The following is a 23,006-nucleotide window of genomic DNA, read 5'->3' as shown; positions in this document are numbered from 1 at the left end:
CCAGACTGGCTTTATAGATTTGAGGTCTTTACCTTCTACTTCCAAGGAGGCGGTGCCAGACACAGATCCCCCTTGGTTGGTAGCTCTGACTTGGTAAACTGTGGCATCATCATCTGTGACACTTGCAATGATGAGCTGGTGGTAGCCACCCTTAAACTCTTGAATCCTGTACTTCAATCCATCTGCAATGATTTCTTTGCCTTGTCTGTACCATTTCACAATAGGTTTCGGATGACCAGTCACTTTGCAGACCAAAGTAGCATTGCTCTGATATCTGACATTCAGATTTCTCAGTTCCTCTTTAAAGTGTGGTGCCTGAATTGGGACATCAGATTTGGGAATGGCAGGTTCTGATATTTCACTCCATTCACTCTCCCCACCTAGATTTTCACATTTCACACGGAACTCATATTCAAGACCTTCAATAAGGTTTTGCACTGAAAAGACGGTTTCTCGAATTTCTTCTGTTGTCACAGCAATCCATTTATTCTGCTTCTTCTCACGTTTCTCAAGGTAGTAATTTCTAATCTTTGCACCTCCATCACTGGCAGGTGGCTTCCAAGCCACAACACAAGAATCTTTTGTGAGAGCAGTGATAGTTGGTTTGCCAGGAGCACTTGGCTTTTCTGTTTCAAAGAAACGAGAGAGATTTGAGTCATGAGGTGAAACAGGCAGCTTTATGAAAAGCTTAGTTTTTAAAAATTTAATTTAATTTTTTAAAGGATTTTATTTATTCATTTTACAGACAGAGATCACAAGTAGGCAGAGAGACAGGCAGAGAGAGAGGGGGAAACAGGCTTTCCACAGGGCAGAGAGCCTGATGCGGGGCTCAGTCCCAGGATCCTGGCATTATGACCTGAGCTGAAAGCCGAGGCTTTAACCCACTGAGCCACCCAAGCACCCCCAAAGCTAGAACAGCTATTCCAGAAAAAGGAAATGGGTCATTTTATGCTAAGAAACTTACCAAAACACAAAGTTCATTTTTTAAAGAAGAACTAGGGTTTATATTTGCCCTTGTAGATGTGCAAAAGTTCAGTTTAAGTGAGATAAAAGGCACTTGTATTTTATCTAAATCTTGGCTATTTCCTTTCAAATGTTATTTCTATTAGTAAGAGTTTTGCGTAAGGATGGAATTTTGCCGTAGGAAGATTGTAGAGATTGTACTCACCAAAAGGACTCTTAATGATCACAACTGAGGCAACCTCTAGAGGCTCACTGATGCCGAAAGTGTTTTGGGCTGAAACCCGGAAGTAATAGCCAGCATTTTCTGTGAGGTTTACAATTCTGCAGGTTGTCACCGAGATGGCTGAAGACACCAATTGCCATTCAGCTCCTTCCTTGGCCTCACATTTCTCCACCACATAGTTGGTGATCCAGGAGCCTCCATCATCTGCGGGTGGTTTCCAGCTGATCACTGCGGAGTTCTTCAACAGAGCTTCTATCACAATTGGTCCTGTGGGTTTGTCTGGTTTATCTGTTGAGAGAAAATACAATTATAGTGGTTTTTTGTAGTAGGTCACCTGAGATCTTTTTTTTTTTCTTGAAAATTAAAAAAAACACTAAAAACTAAAATAAAATACCTTGTATTTCCACATCAAGGATGGCATCAACTGTTCCAAAAATATTGCTGAGCTGAACTTTGTATTTCCCAGCATGAGTCTTATGTTGGACATTCTTTATGACAAGATGAGTATAGTGCTCAGTGTTTTCAATAGTAATGTTTTCTGAGTTTTGCAGAAGTTTCTGGCCATGGAACCAAGTGATGGAAGGTACTGGACGACCAATGTACATAACATGAAGTCGAAGTGTCGAACCCACAGCACCATAATATTTCTCTTTCAGTGGGTAACCAGGATGGAACTGTGGTGTTGCTTGCAGGAGAAGCTTACTACTGGTTTCTACTTCTCCAACCTCATTAGTAGCTAGGCAGGTATAAACACCTTCATCTTCTTGTTCCTCTGTCATTACGGTTAGTGTATGTGTGCGTCCATCTGAAGACATTTTGTACTTCCGGCTTTGTACCAGCTCCTTTCCAAATCGGTACCATTTAATGTCAGGAAGAGGCCTTCCAACAATCTGGCATGACAGCTGAGCAGCTTCACCCAACTTGGTGGTAACATCCTCCATTTCTTTGCGTACTCCTGGAGCCTCTCCGGCTGAAGGATATGAAAGATAATATTAATGCATTATTATTACTACTAAATCTATAATCCTCTACCCTTGTATAGCAGGAATGAATTTACCCTATTGACTAACACTCTCTTAGATACCATGATTTACACACGAGTACCTAGAAATTTAATAGCGCTTTTCCTGGGGTCTTATGGGGATTCAGTGAGCACATCATCACATTATTACATAAGTGACATTCCTCTTTACAGTTGGGAGACAATCGCTTCTTGGCCTTTTGGCCAAGATCAAGTGTACAGTCAGAAATTATAAGGGGTCTGGGGAAATTTATGAATTCTCTCTATTAATCTATAGAAAGAATCTTTGCCTTACTTAGGTTTACTGAAATGGGGTACATTTGTTAACCCTTCAAGTCTTATTAGGAAGCATAAAGAAATCCCAAACCATTGCATATGAAGAGAAATTGCTCTAAGAATGTGCTCAGGTCACTGCACCTAACATCTACTGAGGTTACATGCTTGGAATGACTTCTGTAGAACATGGCAGCTATTTCCTGTTATGTATATGCCAAAGTGAGTTCACTCTTCCCAAACACTTGCTCTCCTCCAATAAGGTTTTCTGTACATCTACTTAATATCAAGGAAGAATGAGCCTTAATACGTTGCTTAGTTTGTAGGCCAAAAGCAGAGAACTAGTGGCTACTTACATGTTAGCTTAGTCTTTACAGACATAGCAGTTCTTCGAGGTCTGCTAAGCCCGGTCTCATTCTCAGCAAAAACCCTGAATTCATATTCAGTGGCTTCCAGCAACCCCCCTATTGTGAACTGCCTGTCCTTGATGCGCTCCTTATTGCTCTTCTTCCAGGCACTGTCTCCAGACTGCCTGTATTCAACCCAGTATCCAAGGATGTCTTTGCCACCATCACATTCTGGTTTCTCCCACTGTAGAGTGACACTATCTTTGGATATTGAAAGAATCTCAAGTTCTCCAGGTTGGCTTGGCTTATCTGAAATATTTTCAAACAATCGAAAAGGGAATCAGTTTTACTGCTGACATAAAAGCGAAAGACCCAAGATGGCTTGCCTCTTTGATTTGAACCCCTTTAGAGACTCTCTCCTTACCAAAGGGATCTTTGCAAATGACTGGTTCAGAAGCAGGGCTGGTCTCGCTCAGGCCAACCTCATTCTGTGCGATGATGCGGAACTGATACTCTGCGTCAGGAACAAGCCCAGTGACTGTGTACATTGTGGTCGTTATCTGAGTCTTGTTGTGCCTGACCCACTTGTCTGTTGATGTCTCCTTGCGTTCAATGTAGTAGCCTGTGACTCGAGAACCACCGTCGTCTTTGGGCCGGGACCAAGACAGGCTGACAGAACTCTTGGTCACATCGAGTACTTCTGGAGGATTGCTTGGAGGCTCCGGAGGATCTATGGATATGAAGTAGAAAACATGGGTTGAGAGTACAGTCCCATATCTTGTAAGCTGATGGCTTTCATCTCAAAATGAAAGAGTACTGGAAGAATTTTTACAGTGTCGTGGTTGGAAGAGTACTTACTCAGTGGTGTTTTTGGTATGACTGGTTCTTCAGATTTCAAGGGTTTGCTTATGCCAAACTGGTTTTCAGCTGAAACACGGAAATGGTATTCCACATTCTCTTTGAGGCCCTTTACCACCAGAGATGTACCTCGGACTCTGGAATCAATCGTATACCAGGCAGCTTTAGACACTTCTCGTCTCTCGAGAATATAGCCTAAGATGTCAGCACCACCATCATCGGCAGGGGGTCTCCAGCTGACCCTTACAGAGCGAGCTTGTATGTCGTCATATTCAAGTGGCCCTTCAGGAGGGTTGGGATTTCCTATCACCCTGACTTTGATGTAGACAGTCTTCTTGCCACACTTGTTTTCCAGAACCAGGTCATAAGTGCCAGAATCATCCCTGTCTGCTTCTTTGATTACAAGCTCAGTGTGTGTTTCAGAGGTTGCAATCATGGCACGTTTACTAACATCTTGTCCTTCCTTGGTCCATTTACATATTGGGAATGGTTTTCCTTTGATTGGTATGGTAAGTCTGATGACTCCACCTTGTCTCACAAAGATACCTTCTTGGTATCTTTCATCAAGTTCATAATCAGGATATTCTAGGAAAAAAGATCCAGTTACAATTAGCATTTCTTAGGCAGTGGGGTGGGATGGTAAGAAATAAATCTTAAGAAATAAATCAATTATTCACAGAAAGTAAGTGATCATATTTCTTACCAAGCATTTCAGTGACTTTGACTGTTCCTGGTACTTCAGCAGGCTCCCCAGGTCCACCAGCGTTACAAGCTAGGACACGGAATCTGTATTCAGCGCCCTGAGGTAGATGTGTTAGGGTATACTCCCGAATCTTGGTTGGGGTGGTGTTACATTTGGTCCATTCGTGTTGATCTACTTTTTGCATTTCAATCAAGTAACCTGTGACTTTAGATCCTCCTTCATCTTCTGGAACACTCCAGGCCAGGGAGACTGATGTCCTTGTTGTATCAGTAACTCTTGGGTTTTGCGGCTTCCCTGGAGGAGCTGGGGTTAAGAATAAGACAATTAGGGCGCCTGGGTGGCTCAGTGGGTTAAGCCGCTGCCTTCAGCTCAGGTCATGATCTCAGGGTCCTGGGATCTAGTCCCACATCGGGCTCTCTGCTTAGCAGGGAGCCTGCTTCCTCCTCTCTCTCTCTCTGCCTGCCTCTGTGCCTACTTGTGATCTCTTTCTGTCAAATAAATAAATTAAAAAAAAAGAATAAGACAATTAGATATTGTTAAAGTTGCTGCCAAGCTGAAAACCAACTGTGCCACCTAACATGCAATGAATTGTGTAAACATTAGAATACAGTTTTTTGTTAAAATTTTATTCATTTTATCAGTTAATAATACTTAAAGCTCTTGCTTTTTCCTCAGTCTTAAATGTGCTTTATTTATGATCACTACTGCCACCCTACATTTATCATCAGCTCTCAAAGTGCTTTTAGAAGTAGTAACTTATTCAAAGAACTAAGCACTGATATAGAGCATGTATTATAAGTCCCATTTTAAAGAATTGGGAATAGATTCAAGAGGGTAATACAAAAAGTTACTTGCCCAAGCTGCTAGGGGCTGGAGTGGGGAGGGGATCCACAACTGAACTTTCTGAGCTGATGGAAGAATGAACTCACTCTCTCTCTCTCTCTCTCTCTCTCTATATATATATATATATATATATTTTTTTTTTTTAAGAACTCTATATTTTGACTGTGGTGGTGCTTACAAACAGGACCTTTTCAGAAGTCGGCTACCACCATCATAGAGTGGTTTTTCCCAGGCCAGAGTGACAGTTGATTTGGTGACATCATAAATTTTACTATATTTAAATTATACCTCAAAAAATTGACCTATACACAATATATTTACCAATTGGATCCATGGCAACGATGGGTTTGGAAGGACGACTTGGTTTCCCAGTCCCTCTCACGTTAATGGCTGTGACACGGTGTTCATATTCTAAGCCTTCAATAAGGCCAGTGGAACGGTACCGTGTCATCGTCACTGGTACTTTATTTACACGGACCCATCGATCTGCTCTCACTTCTTTGCGCTCAATGATATATCCAGTCACTTGGGAGCCACCATCGTTTTCTGGTGGATACCAAGTCAGTGTCATGCCATCACGGGAGACATCAAATATTTGTAATGTTTCTGGAGGTCCTGGAATACCTGCAGTCAGACAGAGGTAAACACATTATGGCAATGAGAATAAAATAAAGACACACACATTTCTGTAAGTATGTCTTAGCCTTTTAAATAGCATATAAGACTTGTGACTATTTTTTCAATGTTTTTATTTTTATACTTTTCTTGAGGCTCCTCATTTTCTTTAATTTTGTAAACATTTACTAGGCATGTATTCTGTATTTTTTTCCCTCACTATAACCTAGCCAGTCCCCCCTGTCTCCCTCATTCCTTTTCTCCTTCCTCTTTTTCATTAAAACAAACAAACAAACAAACAAAAAACCGCTGTTGAAAACCTCCAGGAAACTTTAGAAAGACCGTAGGGTTAATTTTGGGACCTCTTTTTCCTTAGTACATAGTAAAAACAAATTCCCTTCTGTCAACTTTCAGAATCAGGTGGGGAGAATGGTAGTCTTAAGGGTCCAAGCACTTACTGATGCTGCTGCGACATTCTATGACCTCAGACTGCAAGTAAGAGCCAATCCCGAAGCGGTTCGTTGCAGCCACACGGAACACATACTCATTGCCTTCAGTGAGTCTGGTAAACTTAAATGTCTGTCTAGTCACGGATTCAGACACTGGCAGCCATCCTGGACGATGGGCATCACGCTGTTCAACCACATAACCGCTCAATGGAGCGCCACCATCCAATTTGGGTGGTTCCCAGGAAATGGTAATTGAAGTAGCATCAATTTCATCAATCTTAATAGGCCCAGTTGGAGGACCAGGCTTATCTATGAAAGAGAAAGAAATCCAGAAAATTAATTTTCACTTCAAATCACAATTGGGTGACTGAACATCAACAACTCACATGTGTCTTTGTCACACATCCTTACCAAGAATGATTACTTTAATGGTCTCTGAAGTAGTTCCAGTGACATTCTTCAGTTCAAGTGTATATTCTCCAGTATCTCTGATGGTGGTTTCACGGATGGTTAATTTGGCTACTTTACTATGAGTTTCAACCGTGACACGCTCTGATTCTCTTAGTTTCGAACCAGCAAAGAACCAGGAAGCAGCAGGAGGTGGGCGACCAGCGATTGGTATCACGAGCTCCACTGGTCTGCCGGCTGGGACATGAACGGTCTTCTGAGGCATTGTAGAAAGATCGATTGTTGGCAACACTAGGAGAAAGAGAATAGGCCTTAATTTTTAAGCATTATTTCTAAGGACAAAGTATCATGAATTCTGAATGTTTTCTTTACATCACTGTTATGGTTGTTTTTGTTGATTTGGTACATACCTCTGAGGTCTTGTACAGTCACGGCCGTGACGATCTCTCTTGGTTCTGACACGCCTTTCTCATTTTGTGCCCTTACTCTAAATAGATACTGTTCACCTTCGTTTAAGGAAATAACAGTGTGCTCTAGGACTGTGGGTTTTAAGGTGACGACCTTCATCCACCTCTCGGTGCCAGCTTTGCAGGCCTCAAGGACATATCCTGTGAGTCGGCTACCACCATCGTAGAGTGGTTTTTCCCAGGCCAGAGTGACAGTTGATTTGGTGACATCGACCACTTCTAGCTTTGTAGGCACCAGAGGTACTTCTGAGACCAGAACTGCATCAGATGTTTCACATGGTTCCCCTATGCCATAAATATTTTCCGGCAACACTCGGAAATAGTACATAGTTCCTTCTACAAGTCCGGAAATTCGGTAAAGTGTCTTGCTGCATTTGGTAGTTACTGTTTTGAATGCTCTCATGGCAGCTTCACGTTTCTCAATAATGTAATTGTTGACAGGAGCTCCACCATCAATTGTGGGAATTTCCCAGGTAATGGTTACAGAATCTCTTGATACTTCTTTAACTCTCACTGAAGGACAGGGACCAGGAGTATCTAAAAAAGTAGAATGTAAGATTCAAACTTATTTGCTGATTGGTTGGTAGATCTGTTTTGTGTTTTTCAGGAACACGTATTCAACATGGTTTCTCTCTAGAGAGGTGATCAATCTTAGGTCAAAGGTTTTTTTGTTTTTGTTTTTTTTTTTTTTTTAAGAAATCTACTTAGAGTGTAGTCAATTTTAAGACAAATACTTACCATATACTTTAACAAGGACTGTTGCTGATTTCTTGCCAGATTGATTTTCGGCTTCAATAGTGTATTTTCCAGCATCGTACCGGTTAACTTTGTCCACAATAAGTAAAGAGTAGCTGTCAGTGGTGTCAATAATGGCCCGGTTTGCAAGGTCAATGCCCTTCTTGCTCCATGTGATGACAGGAGGTGGTCTTCCAGATACAGACACCATCAGGCGCAATGAGGCCCCAGCTCTGATGGTCACAGTCTTCTTTAAATCATCGGCAAGCTCTAGGTCTGGTATTTCTGGAAAGCAAATGTCAAAACTTAATTTATGAATAGGGGCAATGAGAAAAAATTCACCTAAAAGCTTTTATTATAAATACCTAGTCTTTCCACGGGCTCAATTTCAGCAGTTGATTCGCTGTATTCACTCATACCCTTCGCATTCACAGCAGCAACCCTGAAGGAGTATTTCTGGCCCATTTTAAGCTCTGGCACAGTGAATTCAGTATTTCTTATTGTGGCATTGGTATGCACTCGGTACCAGTGATCAGTGTCTTTCTCTTGCATTTCAAGAACGTATCCTATGATGTCAATGCCACCATCATACATGGGCTTGGTCCATGCCAAACTAATGCTGGTCTTGGTGGTATCCACAACTCTTGGAGCAGAAGGTGGTCCAGGGGTATCTATGGAATTTAAAAAGGGCGAGTTCACATATTATACAAATAAGGAAGGTTTGAGGGTTTATATTTTTGGTTTTCAAGACTCACAAAGGCATTATTACTCTCCCCGCCCCACCACCAGTATTTCAAAAGGTCTTTTAATAAGGTTTATAAGGAAAAAAAAAACTCTGTGATTTATTAAAGTCAATATTTTAAAAGGTCTTTCTATAGTGTAGTAAAGGATTAAAATTTTTTAAAAAAGGATTCATTAAGTTGTATCCTTACTGGCCATAAGAAATACAAGTCACTTTATGATCTCTGCATCTTAACCCACAAGTATGTGGTCACCTTCCCTTTCTTCTGATTCTCCCACCCCCAGAAGAGTAAGGCATTTTTTTTTTTGTCCACACTCACCAAGATAATCTGTATAACTGGGTTCTTCTGATTTTATAGGACAGCGCTGAATGCTATATCATTATTATTCATATATCAACATCATTAATATTTTATTTAAAAATTACATTTCCTTAGGAAAGGTAAGTGGTTTTTTCCTGCTACTTTGGCTAGATATGTTGGATTCTTCTAGCTCCGCTCATTGCTTAAAAATACCTGTTCTCAGGCACTATCCCTTAGTCACTCAGCTCCCACAGGGTTAGTATCACTTGTCACCTCTGTGTTTCTACTGAGTATGCAAAGTGGTTTCCCCTTCTTCCACTATTCAGTCACAGTGGTTTATTCTTTTTAGTCAGGCTCAAACTCTGTACAAGGATTTGCCACTTATTTTTGAAGCTCTTGTGACAATTTTGTTAGGCACTTGTTAGAATACTAACCTTTATGCTCTTCTTAAACAAGACATCTTTTTTCTTTTTAGTAATTATTATCACATGCCACATTTTCCCCATTCTTAGGAATATTCACAAAATATATCTCTTTCATATTGGTAGTAAAATAATTTATTTTTTCATAGACTGGAAAATACTGTGATAATTTTTAGCGATGTAACTGCCAACTTATCAACAGAAGTAGTGGTTAAAATGTTCTGGCCTAGCTATATTTAAGATCCCTCTAATAAGCATATGCTTTTCTAGATCATTCATAAATTCTAGAGGTTCTTGAAAATGGTATATTGGAAAATTTGTAACATGGTTTTAATGGGCATTAGGTTTGTGTCTGATTCTTAGAACTCACATGATGGTTCTCGGCATGAGATAAAGTTGGAAGCTTCGCTGGGTTCACTGTTACCAGCAGCGTTCACGGCGGTGACCCGGAACTGGTAATCACAACCTTCCATGAGGCCAGTCACCTTCAGCCTGGTATCATATACCACGTAGTCTTTGTTGACACGTGTCCAGCGCAGGCTCTTTTTCTCACGTTTGTCTACTAGATAGTTGTTGATCTCATTACCACCATCAGATTCAGGTTTTGTCCACTGGATGATGATATGCTCTTTGCCGGCCCCAACTTCTTCGGGTATGCCCGGTTGTGATGGAATAGCTGTTTATATTTTTATGAAAGTGAGGATGGTCAGAATTATACAAAATCACTATTGATAGGATAGTCCCCCTTGCCCCCAATCCCATTATATTTAACTACCAAGTTGTTGCAGAGTGTTAATACTCACTGAATGAGTTTCTGGCTACAATTGGCTCTGATTCAATAGGCACACCAGGGCCATATTTGTTCACTGCCCGCACTCGGAATATGTATTCATTGTTCTTGATGAGTCTGGTAACAACGTGGGACAGGGTTGGGCATTCGCCTTCAACGATCACCCAGTTGAGTCTGCTAGTCTCTCGTCTTTCCACGATGTAGTGAGTTATTTCTGCCCCTCCATCTTCCTGAGGAAGGCTCCAGGCTAAAGTGCACTTTTCCTCTGTCACTCTGCTGACAGTGAGCTTTCCACATGGGCCAGGGGAATCTGAAACAGGTGTGAATGGTAAGCAGTGATTCAGATGTTTTTTTTCTACCCACACATGAAAATGCTGTACAAACTAAAAGAACATCTGACAGGCTTACCAAGAACTTTGACCAGGACAGACACAGCCTTGGTCCCACTGGCATTCTTCACTGTTAATGTGTATTTTCCGCTGTCACTTCTGTCACAGAACTTGATCACAGCAGTTGCACGCTTGCCTGTATACTGCAAAGAGACCTTTTCACAGAGATCTAGTTCCTTGTCCCCTTTGGTCCAGATAATTTTGGGTTCAGGTTTGCCACCAACTGCAGCATCGAGGACGAGATCCGAGCCTGCTCTGATGGTAACCAGGTCACCCTGTAATCTGGCATCCAGTTCAGCTTTGGGTGGAGCTATCATAGACAGAATGGATATGAATAAATATAGGACCGTTTATTTTCACAAAAATTGTGATCATTTAAAAGGAGTACATTGATTATTATTTTATTATTATTATTATTATTACCATATTCATCTCTGCAAGTGACAGGGCCTGTGGATTCTGATCCTTTGCTAATTACTCCTGCTGCATTCTTAGCCAACACACGGAATTCATAAGTGTCTCCTTCACTGAGAGCAGTCACAGTGAAGAAATTGTCGGATACGATGGTATAGTTGCATTTTAGCCAGCGGCCATCTCCAACCTCACTGATGGGCTTACGCTCTACGATGTAGCCCACCACCTTGCTGCCACCATCATAAACCGGGGCAGACCAAATCAGTGACACTGTTGATCTTGTGACATCTGTCACCTCTGGTCTTCCTGGTGCATCTGGAAGGGATGCGAAAGTCAAGTTAAAAAAAAATACAACTCTGAATTCTAGTGTCGATGATGATGATAAACTAATGTACCCATTCAATTTTGATACATACCAACTGGGTTTTGAGCCATCATAGGTCTTGAAGCTTCACTGGCTTTGCTAACACCTGCAGCATTGAGTGCATATGTTCTGAACTGGTATTCAAGTCCTTCTACCAAACCACTCACTTTGTAGTTGCACTCTAAGCATGGCACTTTGTTTTCTTTCACCCAAAGAATGGTGTTCCGTTCTTTCTTCTCAACCCAGTAGCCAATGATTTTACTGCCACCATCATGGTAAGGTTCTTCCCAACGAATGGACATGGCATTGGCAGACACGTGGTAGACTTCAGGTCTGGTAGGAGCACTTGGCGGGACTAAATACAAACAAAGGCATCAAATATGAATACAATTTTATAAAATTCAGGGGAAATACTTAATAATGAAGTTTGAAATATTTTTATTTTTCTTACCGAATGGATGCTCTGCAATTACTGGTGCTGATTCTAGAGGCTTGCTGACACCAAATCTGTTCTCTGAACTGACCCGGAAAGAATATTCCATGTATTTTGTGAGATGAGTGACTTTAATCTGAGTGCGCTTGACGCTGGAATTGACAAGCTGCCAAGCTGTTGTACCCGATTCACGCTTTTCAACTATGTAATTGGTAATGTCAGTGCCTCCATCATCTTTAGGTTCAGCCCATGACAGGACACACGATTCAGCCGAGACAGATGAGACCTCAATGGGGCCAGTGACTGGGCCTGGCCTTCCAATGACCACAACTGTGATGGTAAATGTTTTAACACCAGCTGTATTTTCCAGGGTCAAGAAGTATCTTCCAGAGTCACCTCTCATGCTATCCTTCACAGACAGGGTGGTTCTGTCTTTTGTTGTTGTGATACTCACTCGATCTGTCTCCTTAAGTCTCATTTCTTCAAGCTTCCATGTTACTTTGGGAGCAGGACGACCAGTGATTGGGACATCAATGGTAAATGTGCTTCCTGCTTTGCAAGTTATGAGCTGATTAGTAATTCCAGTGAGATCAGCAGTGGGCTCAATTTGAGGCTCCTTGATGATGACGGAGGAGAAGGCTTCCCTGGGTTCGCTGTAGCCAGCATCATTCTTAGCCTTCACACGGAATTCATATTCAGTGTTCTCAACCAGGCGCTCCACTGTGAAAGTCATCTGTTTGGTGCGACCAGCCTCCACCCAGAAGTCAGATCCCTTTTGTCTCATTTCGAGAAGGTAGCCAGTGATCCGGCTGCCTCCATCATGGTCGGGTTTAAGCCATGCTAAGACTGCCGACGATTTGCTCGTGTCAATGATGTCAAGTCTCTTAGGTGGAGCGGGCTGTTCTGTGGCTACGATCGGTTCTGCCATTTCATAGGGTTCACCCACACCGTACTCATTTTCAGCAGAAACACGAAAATAGTATGGAACGCCTTCTGCCAGGTCACTGACCTTGAGGATCTGACGAGTGCATTTTTCACTGATAGCCTGCCAGCTACGACGACTTGCTTCTCGTTTTTCTACCACATAATGATGGATTCGGGCACCCCCATCAAGGATAGGAGCATCCCACATCAGTGTAACAGATCCACGGGTCACATCCTTGAAAGTGATTGGGCCAGGTGGGCCTGGAGTGTCTAGCACCTTTACAGTGAATGTGATTGACTTACTACCACTGTTGTTTTCTACGGTAAGGGTGTATTTCCCTGCATCATTTCTGTTGCAGTTTTCCACAGTGAGGGTGCTGAAGGAGTCTGTTGTGTGGATGTCAGCCCGAATGCTCAGGTTGGAGTCAGACTTGGTCCACACAGCCGTAGGAGTCGGTCTACCCTGGTAGGCAATGAAGAGGCGGATACTGGCCCCAGCTCTAACAATATGGGTCTGCTTGAAGTTTGCATCAATGTCTAACTCAGGAGCTGCTAATCGGTCAACTGCTTTAATTGCGCCGGTCACTTCGCAGCTCTCTCCTTTTCCGGCACCGTTGATAGCACTAACCCGGAATTTGTATTCTTCACCCGCTTGCAGGTCAGTGACTGTGTATCTCATTTTCACACACGCCTCTGCATTTACCTTTTGCCAGTCTCCTAAGTCAGCTTTGCACATTTCAATGATATATCCAATTATTTCCATGCCGCCATCAAACACTGGCTTAGACCATTCTAAGCTCACGGTTGTCTTGGACGTGTCGGTCACCTTGACCACAGTGGGAGCACTTGGTGGGCTGACCGGCTCTCGACATTTGATTAGTCTTGAGATACCACTTGCAGGTCCCACTCCTGCTGCATTTTCAGCCATGACGTGGAATTCATACTCATTGCCCTCTATCAGACCAGTGACTTTGAATCTCGTCTCAGAGATTGGTCGTTTGCTGATCACTTTTACCCATCGTGTGCTTTTCTTTTCTCTCCTTTCAAGGATGTATTGTTGAATTTCGTTGCCACCATCTGATTCTGGCCTCGCCCATGTCAGGGTAATGCTATTGCCGGTTACATTACTAGGTTCTGGAGTGCCGGGGGCATCAGGAACAGCTGTAAAATTAAGACAAATTAGACATGTGGATTGGAAGTTAATCTTACAACATGGTACCCCTTAGAAAAACAACAGATACTTACTGTATTGTATTTGAGCAACTACTGGGTCAGAATCAAGCGGCCTCCCAACACCAAACTTGTTAACTGCAGAAACACGGAATTGGTATTCATTGCCATTTATTAGTTTGGTGGCAGTATAGCTGTGGGCCTGGCAGTTATCTTCAATTAGTGCCCAAGAAAGTCTGCTGGTTTCCCGTTTCTCAATGATGTAGTGAGTGACGGGAGCACAGCCGTCATTGACAGGAGCATCCCACCACAGGGTCACCTTCTCGCCAGTGATATTGGTGAATCTTATTGGCCCAACTACTTTTCCTGGTGTGTCTGTAAGAAAAGGTTCCAGAGTTAATTTTTCCTTGCCCCTTAAAGTACAATCAGGCATGTCTCTAACCCAAGTCCTATAAATTATAAGATTAAGAAGTTGTTTCACAAGTACCTTGTACTTTCACCGTAATTTCTGCTTTTGAGGAGCCAGATGCATTTTTGGCTTCCACACAATATACACCACGATGGTCCCGGGTAGCATCTCTAACAAAAAGGCTGGTGGATCCTAGGACATCAGTTATTTCCATATTCATCTTCTTTTCAATTTCTACTCCATCTTTGAACCAAGTTACTCGAGGTACTGGCCGTCCCTGCACCAAAGCTTTAATTCTGAGGCTCTCTCCAGACTTAATAATGAGACCATCAAAGTACTCAGGGCCAAACTCTACAGTTGGTGGAACTATAAAAGATATAGAAATAATATGCGTTAGTTTGGCTAGATAAAAACGTAAGCATGTTTTTCATTAGCACCATATCCTAAAGCCTGGAATGGTAATGTATATCCTGTGTTACCAAAGCTTGTTGTGAAAGCAGGATTGAGAATTGAGAATCGAGATTATGGGGCAGGACATCTGCATGCTACGAAGTCATCCCCTTTTTATGTCTATCGTGTTATTAATCTTGCATTGCCATTTGTAATTAGAAGATATTTATAGATCATTTACTTCCTAATGCTGCTGTATATTCAAACAAGTTCTTGTAGGAGGTCATCAGCTGCACTCAAGCAAGGGGAGGACTGTACCACAGGGGTGTGCTGTATTTTAGTAACTTCAGAAAAGCTGGACAGTTATTCTTGAGAGTGTTTTTATTATAAAGGACTGGAATTACAAAACTCAAAACTCCTTCCCATTTGCATGCTATTTATATGGCAACAGAGTGAAACAATAACCATGCAAAAAAGAATCAATGCTAATTAGTTAATTTTTTTCCTTCTTTTTATTTGAAAGGTAGAAAATCTAATTCATCCACATAGCAGTCCTGGGAAATCTATATGAAATGGTGTTCTTGTTCCCCTGTTAAAGACCGGGGCCAAAGGTATCTTTAAAAAACGTGACTGCTCTTGGGACGCCTGGGTGGCTCAGTGGGTTCAAGCCTCTACCTTCAGCTCAGGTCATGATCTCAGGGTCCTGGGATTGAGTCCCATATCGGGCTCTCTGCTCTGTGGGGAGCCTGCCTCCTTTCTCTCTGTCTGCCTCACTGTCTACTTGTGATCTCTGTCAAAAAAAAAAAAAAGTGACTGCTCTTAAGCGTGTTTGGCGATCAGTTGGAAATGCTCACCATTTTCGTCTCTTGTCATGATAATGCCAGAAGACTGTGAAGGCGGACTTATGGTACCGACGGCATTTCTTGCAATTATTCTGAACTCGTATCGGTCCCCAGGACTAAGTCCTGTGACTGTGTACTGACATTCACTGACGTCAGTAAAGTTGCATCTGACCCAGCGATCGCTCCCTTGCCGTTTCTCAATGCTGTAGGCCACAATCTTACTGCCCCCGTCACGCAGGGGTGGGTTCCATTTAAGTGTGATGGTTTCCCGGGTGACATCAATGTAGTCAGGAGTGCCAGGAGGGTCTGAAAAAGTATGGAAATTAACTCTATCATTTCTGTAATCCATTTTTATCATCAATTTATTCACAGTGGAAGAAAAAAATAAATAAATCCCCCAAGCTAATTTTAATTTCATATTTTTTTTTTGTAGCTAAGCTTTAAAAAGAACTTGAAAGAATTAGACTGACTTAAAATCATTCCCTTTGCTTTACTCAACTAGCTCTCGAGAGTGGACAGAAGATAGGTGAGGAGCAGATAAGTGAAAGAAAAGCAGTGTGTGTTTGTAGTAGGATATTCAGTTGCTGAATTAGATATATTCCAGAAATATTCAGTTACTTACCTACTGGAGAAACAGCTAAAGTAAATTTGCTTGGGTCACTGGGCGAGCTTAGGCCAGCAGAATTTTCAGCATATACACGGAACTGGTAATCTAGGCCTTCCATGAGTCCCGTAACTCTATATTCTCTTCCAGATATTGGTGATGTATTAACTCTTTGCCAGAGGATGCTATTTCTTTCTTTCTTTTCAACATGGAATCCAGTAACTTCTGAACCACCATCATAAACTGGAGCGTCCCAAGTTAGTGACATGCCATCAGAAGTCACGTTGTATACAACTGGCTTTCCTGGGGGGCCAGGAATCCTGAACTGGTGTTTCGCCACAATAATGTTTGAGACAAGTGGCTCGCTGACTCCGTATCTATTTTCCGCCCTAACCCTAAACTGGTATTCAGCATCTTTGACCAGATTAGGAACTTTGAAAGTTGTCCGGGCAACACTTGAACACACCATCTTCCAATTAGTTTGTGAAGTTTCCCGCTTCTCAATGCTGTAACAGGTAATTTCTCCTCCTCCATCATCTTCAGGCACATCCCAGGACATGATGACACTGTCAGCCTTGATTTCATCAAATCGAATGGGCCCTTTGGGCTTGGACGGTGGGCCAAGTGTGATGATTGTAATGGGATAGGCATTTCTACAGACAGCATTATCGAGAATAAGGGTGTATTTCCCTCCGTTTTCTTTCTTGACGTTCTTAATACTCAAAGTAATTTTGTTTTCGGTTTTACTGAAACGAACATGCTCGGTTTCTTTCAGTGGCAAACCATCTTTCAGCCAACTGATAGATGGTTTGGGTTTTCCTTTATAAGGCAATTCGAGGTGTACATTATGCCCAATTCTCACAGCGATCTGTGCCCCAGGGATATCTGACAGGTCAACTTCAGGTGTAATCACAAGTTCTTTCACTGTAATTGGCCCAATAGTAACAGCATCACCGAGTCCTTTCTCATTTTTGGCAGATACTCTGAATTCCAGAACTGACTGTTCCTTAAGTTGGGTAACTTCAATTTCACAGGTCTTACTTGTGCCGGCATGTGACCATGTTTGTTCACCTTTCCCTTTCCTTTCCACAACATATTCTGTGATGATGCTACCACCATCAAAGTCAGGCTTGGTCCAGCTCAGGGTGACAGATGTCTTTGTCGAGTCTTTCACGGAAAGATCACGGATAGGAGCTGGGACTTCAGCAGCCTTCACTGGCTCAGTAGTTTCACAGGGCTCCCCAACTCCAATTTCATTTTCTGCAAGAACTCTGAAGAAGAATGGAGTTTTCTCTGACAAATCTGTTATCTTAAAGGTTGTACTGGTACATTTGTGTGACACTGAAGACCATGTTCTCTTGGTGGCATCCCTCTTTTCAATGACATAATTGATTATGGGAGATCCTCCGTCAATGAGAGGAGGATCCCAGAACAGAGTGACTGTGCCTCGAGAAACATGTTTCACCTGTAGTTTCTGGCAGGCAGCTGGTGTATCCAGCACTTTAACACTCACAGTGGAAGACTTTGCTTGACCAACGCCATTTTCTATTGTGAGAATATATTTCCCTGTATCATTGCGAGTGACTTGAGGAATGATGAGTAATGAAGATGAATCAGTGTTCTGAATGTTGTATCTGGCATCACTGCCAAGATTCTTCTCATCTTTTCTCCATGTGACAGTAGGTGGAGGTCTGCCTTTGAAGGGAATCAACACTTGTATGTCTTCACCAGCTTTAGCTATAACAGAGGTTCTGAGAGCCACATCTAGGTCAATCTCTGGTTCCTCTGTAGACGTAAAATGGACATAAATTTTGAATTTTAAAGCAAGAAAATGAATGATTTCCTAGACGCACTCTCATTAAAAAAAAACAAAAACACACACACACAACAATACGAGTAGGTACATACCAAGTATATCTTTAGCTTGCACAGGTTCAGTCATTTCTATAGGTTCTCCTTGTCCAGCACAGTTTACAGCAGATACCTGGAAGTAGTAGTTGACTCCAGGTGTCAGGTTCGATACCACATATTCTGTGGTTCTGACTTCTCCCTTGGTAGAGACAATAGTCCATTCCTCTTCCTCTCCTTGTCTCATCGCAACAACGTATCCAGTAACAGCACTGCCTCCATCATAGACGGGTTTACTCCAGCCAAGAGTGATAGAGGATTTGGTTGAATCTGCGACTCTTATCTTAGCTGGTGGGCCTGGAGGGTCTGGAATGACCAGAATTACACTCAGTGATTACATGGTCATGTACAATTTAGGGACATGAAGGAGACATAGGTGAAGATGCTGCATTGATGAGCACTTACCGATTGGATCGGCAGCTTTGTAGAAGTCAGATGGTTCAGAAAATGGACCCTGACCAGCAGCATTTACAGCACAAACTCGGTATTGGTAGTCACTGTTTTCCGTTAGTCCGGTCACTTTCTCTCTGGTGTCACGGATAGTCTCCTTTAAGACTTTAAACCATGCTAGACTCTTCTTGTCTCTTTTCTCAAGGAAATAGCCGCTTACTTCACTGCCACCATCTGCAACTGGCCTGCTCCAGACAACAGTCATTGAATTCTTGGTAATCTTGGTTACCTCTGGTATGCCTGGAGGCCCAGGAGTAACTATTTAGAAAGAAAAAGGAAAAAATGAGTTTGAAGGATTGACATCACTGATAAATTCTACCTTTCAATCTTCAAATCCTATGCAAGAGTATAGTGTAGTAGTTGCACTGACTATCCTTTCCCTTGTGACAAAGATGACAGTGAGGGGAGATGTGAGACAAAATAAAACATTCTAAGAAAATCATTCTGAGAAAACATACAAGTTAGCAGAGTAATTCATTTGAAAAATTTCAAACATTCGATTTCAGTTTGCTGATGAACTCATGTCTCACCAAAGGCATTCTTTGCTACCACGGGGTCAGATTCCAGTGGATCCCCAATTCCATATTTGTTTACGGCTCGAACCCGGAAGATGTATTCATTTCCTTTGATAATTTTGGTGGTGGTTATGATGCACTCTTCCAAATTTTCAGACACCATAGACCACACTACGCGGCTTGTCTCACGTTTTTCCACGATGTAGTGAGTGATTTTTGCACCACCATCATCCACTGGAGGGCGCCAGAGAAGGGTTATTTTTTCAGCAGTGACTGTCTTAAATTCAATGGGACCACCTGGAGGTCCTGGTTTGTCTGTGAATGAAAGAATAAAACAATATGTCAGTCAGTACTTTTTAAAAAACTACTAATTTAAAATTGCTAAGTTCTAGGCAACCAAAATATGACATTGGCCTATCAGCAGCACCTACCAAGGATCTGTACTCTGATGGTGGCCGAGGCTGAGCCCATGGCATTCCTTAGTTTTAGTTCATAGCTTCCACTATTCAGGCGACTTGCATCTTTGATGAGTATAGATGCAAGGTCGGTGGTATTTTCGACACACACCAGTGCATTGGTTTGTAACTCTTTATCATCTTTATACCACTCAATTGTAGGCTCAGGTTTGCCAGAAATGCCAGCTCTGAGCTTTACTGATGTACCTGCTCTGTATTTCACAACCTCTGTATATTCTAGAGGCAAATCAATTACAGGTCCACCTGTGGGAAAAACAGATGAGAAATATTTAAAAGATCATAAGGATGGAAAAAAATAATTGCAACATCAAAGCAAGGTCATTGGCTTTTACTAAGTAATATCTAAGTATATAATAGTTCTAATTTTATATATTTATTATTTTAAACATTTAAATTTTGGAAGCCAGGCTTCTATCCAGATGGGAAATATAGGTTGTGAGGAAGCTCTGTCCTTCGGTGACACTGTAGTAATCACACAGGCACTTCAGTGCCTTTGAAATGTATTTTAAAGTCTATCAGGTGTTTAATTTCTGGGACAGAATGGGATACGGTAGTGAGAACATCCTCGAAGAAGCTGCATTATACATTTTGTCTCATCCTAGGTTCTCCTTTCTTTTCCTCGGACTATCTCCTATTCTAGTTTTCCCTTTGCAGTTCACTGACATCCAACTTTGGGTCGTTCAAGTCGAACTCTTGAAGTCTCAATTCTTTACTCACAGAGCTCTATATGTCACTGGACAGATTTTCTGCCAGGCTGCTTAGAACTTTTGAGAAACAGAACTAAATTTGACTTGTTTCACAGTCTCACAACAGTGTCCACAAAGCCTGATTCATAAAGAGCAGCCCTGCGATTCTGAGCATGAGAACAGGAGCGGATACTTCTGCCTGGACACCAGAGAGACTCCTTGAACACAGGGAGCTTTTAGACAAGGTATCACAGGATACCTAAGCCTCAAGAAATTTTAATTTTGAAACTGCTATGAAGTTGAATGTGTTCCTGTTTTCCAGAATGGCCAAGTATGGTTTTTTTGGAATGACAACAACATAGAGTCCTGGAGTCTCTTTGAATTCCCACTCTACACTAATGAGCTTCTCCATGTTAGGGAAGTTACATAAGTGCTCTGAACCTCAGTTCCTGTTCTATAGAATGGGCCAATGTTAGGGTTGTTAAAATTAAGGGAGAGAATTCATGAAAAATACCCAGCAAATTTTAGCTACTGCTAATACTATTATTGTTAATGCCTCTGTTTAGTTTTTTACTTATTTAAGGGTAATATTTTCTGTGCATTCAACCATGGTTTTAATTATTGACTATGATAGTTTAAAATAGAAAAGGGAAAGTAGCAGCTCATACCAAGCATTTAACAAGTTGAATTTGGAAGGGACTTTAGATATCCTGTTGTCCAAATCTCACATTTCACAGTTAAAAGAGCAGGAGATACTAAGGAATTCTCCTGAGACTCCCAGCTGTTGTACATACTTTCTTCTAAATATCTAATTAAGGTGCATAGTAAAAGATATTCTATAGATCAGGACTAGAAAAAGTATGGACAAACATTGAGTTAAATTGCTTTTGGGATTCAAAGTTCTAAAAATGCTTACCATAAGAATCAATGCACGTAATGGGGCCTACAACCTCAGATGGATTGCTGACTGAACCAACGGCATTCCTTGCAAAGACACGGAATTCATACTGGGAATTCTGTGTCAAGCCAGAAACGACAAATTGAGTCTCGATAACATTGGTGAAGCTGGCCTTGGTCCATCGGCCATCTGGGAGGTCTCGTCTCTCAACAATGTAGCCTGTTATCTTGCTTCCTCCATCAAAAGCTGGTTGTTGCCATGAGAGGCTGACAGAGTTCTTTGAAATATCGGTGATACGGACATTTCTTGGAGGCTCTGTGGTAAGAAGAGAAGGCAAGTCAGTGGAACTTGCGTCAACATTATTTTGCTTTGCAGAAATAAGAGTTGCATTTTTAAGTAGTCTGAATCCTCCTCCCCATGAAAAATACATACCACAGGCATCAATGGCTAGGACTGGCTCAGAAGGATGGCTGGGTTTTCCAATACCAGCAGCATTTTCTGCATATACTCTGAATTCATAAATAAGTCCAGCACTGATTGTTGTGACTTTGAAATGAGTTGTGCGGATGACCAATTTGTTGGCTTTTTGCCATAAAATACTGTTTCTGTCTTTCATTTCCAGGTGATAGCCAATAACTGGACTGCCTCCATTGGACACTGGTTCATGCCAGCCCACGGTGATGCTTTCTCGAGTAACATTAGTGACCCATGGTGTAGATGGTGGTCCAGGTGTTGCTACAGAAGAGAAAAATCCCTTAGGTTAATACAGACACTTAAAATATTTTTGTAAATAAAAACCTGGGATCCTTAAAAAGTTTGCAACTTACTGTATGGTAGTTTGACAAGCACACACGCTGAATCTATGTGATCGCTGATGCCGAAGCGATTTTCTGCCTTGATGCGGAATTGGTATTCTTCTCCTGTGGTCAGCTTCATGATTTTAATCGTGGTCCTTGCAACTGTTGTAGACACTTCAGTCCATACTGCCGTACTTGTCTCTCTCTTGAGTACAATGTAATTAGTAACTTGACTTCCACCATCATACTTTGGTGGCTCCCATTTGAGAGTCACACTTTCTTCTGTTATATTGCTAATAACAACAGGGCCAGTTGGGGGACCAGGCCTGTCCAGTACAATGATGTTAAGGAAAGCTTTGGTTGTTCCACTGGAGTTGGCAGCAGTGATCTCGTATCTTCCAGCATCAGTGGTAACGCTTTCTTTGAGATTGATGGTCAGGTTCTCAGCAGTAACTTCAGTATTAAATCTCATGGTTGCCTTTAGGGGGACACCATCTTTTGATAAGGTCACTTTGGGCAGTGGTTTTCCAGAAATTGGAATATCAACTTTAAGGTTTGAACCAGCTCTCACGTATACAGTATGACTTGGGAAATTCTTCATATCAATTTCAGGTGGTTCTGAAAAATAAGCATACAGTAGATGAAGGTGAAAAAGGGTCTCTAAAAATGAAATCAACAAAAACCATCTGAAATTTTGCTTCTACGTAAAATTAGACATACCTAGTTGTTCCTTAATAAGAACAGGAAGCAGAAGCTCTCTTGGGTCGCTCAGACCAGCTTGATTTTCAGCAGACACCCGGAAAAAGTATTCAGAGTTCTCTCTCAGACCAGAAACAATATGATGGGTTGACTTGACCACCGCACATCTCACCCAATTTTTCTGTCCCTTTTCTAGTGCTTCAACAACATAGTGTACAATCCTGCTTCCACCATCGTGTTCTGGCTTCAGCCAGGTCAGGGAAACACTATCTCTGGATACACCTGTTACTCCAAGTTTTTCCGGTGGGCTTGGTTTTTCTAAGAAAGTAAAACACCAGAAAAAAGGGATTATTACAACATTTTTTCCCCATGTGTTCTTTCTGCATTGTCAAAGAAAACTTTTAAATGAAGCCCACATTCTTCCTCTGATTTGAGTCTGTCTTACTTTTTATATAACAAGTTTGGGTTCTGAGCCAAG

General features: G+C 41.8%; 1 protein-coding gene across 2 annotated transcripts in view; it reads right to left on the bottom strand.

The window, feature by feature from the left end:
- Window positions 1–23,006, bottom strand: part of TTN (titin) — a 275,309-nt gene that overhangs the window by 10,145 nt on the left and 242,158 nt on the right. For both annotated transcript variants that reach the window (XM_045066923.1, XM_045066924.1), the window contains 31 exons: window positions 22,550–22,846; window positions 21,860–22,447; window positions 21,465–21,767; window positions 21,051–21,347; window positions 19,404–19,691; window positions 18,988–19,287; window positions 18,413–18,715; window positions 18,008–18,313; window positions 16,118–17,884; window positions 15,508–15,801; window positions 14,342–14,629; window positions 13,930–14,229; window positions 11,779–13,845; window positions 11,380–11,682; window positions 10,973–11,278; window positions 10,569–10,859; window positions 10,174–10,470; window positions 9,741–10,046; window positions 8,271–8,576; window positions 7,909–8,190; window positions 7,114–7,707; window positions 6,707–6,994; window positions 6,305–6,604; window positions 5,553–5,855; window positions 4,389–4,691; window positions 3,686–4,270; window positions 3,252–3,557; window positions 2,837–3,136; window positions 1,581–2,156; window positions 1,169–1,474; window positions 33–626 (listed from right to left, as the gene is read on the bottom strand). In XM_045066923.1, the coding sequence (XP_044922858.1) occupies window positions 33–626; window positions 1,169–1,474; window positions 1,581–2,156; window positions 2,837–3,136; window positions 3,252–3,557; window positions 3,686–4,270; window positions 4,389–4,691; window positions 5,553–5,855; window positions 6,305–6,604; window positions 6,707–6,994; window positions 7,114–7,707; window positions 7,909–8,190; window positions 8,271–8,576; window positions 9,741–10,046; window positions 10,174–10,470; window positions 10,569–10,859; window positions 10,973–11,278; window positions 11,380–11,682; window positions 11,779–13,845; window positions 13,930–14,229; window positions 14,342–14,629; window positions 15,508–15,801; window positions 16,118–17,884; window positions 18,008–18,313; window positions 18,413–18,715; window positions 18,988–19,287; window positions 19,404–19,691; window positions 21,051–21,347; window positions 21,465–21,767; window positions 21,860–22,447; window positions 22,550–22,846 (13,944 nt within the window). The remainder of the gene's footprint in view (window positions 1–32; window positions 627–1,168; window positions 1,475–1,580; window positions 2,157–2,836; window positions 3,137–3,251; window positions 3,558–3,685; window positions 4,271–4,388; window positions 4,692–5,552; window positions 5,856–6,304; window positions 6,605–6,706; window positions 6,995–7,113; window positions 7,708–7,908; window positions 8,191–8,270; window positions 8,577–9,740; window positions 10,047–10,173; window positions 10,471–10,568; window positions 10,860–10,972; window positions 11,279–11,379; window positions 11,683–11,778; window positions 13,846–13,929; window positions 14,230–14,341; window positions 14,630–15,507; window positions 15,802–16,117; window positions 17,885–18,007; window positions 18,314–18,412; window positions 18,716–18,987; window positions 19,288–19,403; window positions 19,692–21,050; window positions 21,348–21,464; window positions 21,768–21,859; window positions 22,448–22,549; window positions 22,847–23,006) is intronic.

The sequence above is a fragment of the Mustela putorius genome, unplaced genomic scaffold (assembly GCF_011764305.1).
Source record: "Mustela putorius furo isolate JIRA1106 unplaced genomic scaffold, ASM1176430v1.1 tig00003869_pilon_pilon_pilon, whole genome shotgun sequence".
In the NCBI taxonomy this organism is placed as follows: domain Eukaryota; kingdom Metazoa; phylum Chordata; class Mammalia; order Carnivora; family Mustelidae; genus Mustela; species Mustela putorius.
Note: the sequence above shows the minus strand (reverse complement) of the source record. Positions and strands in the feature narration are given on the sequence as shown.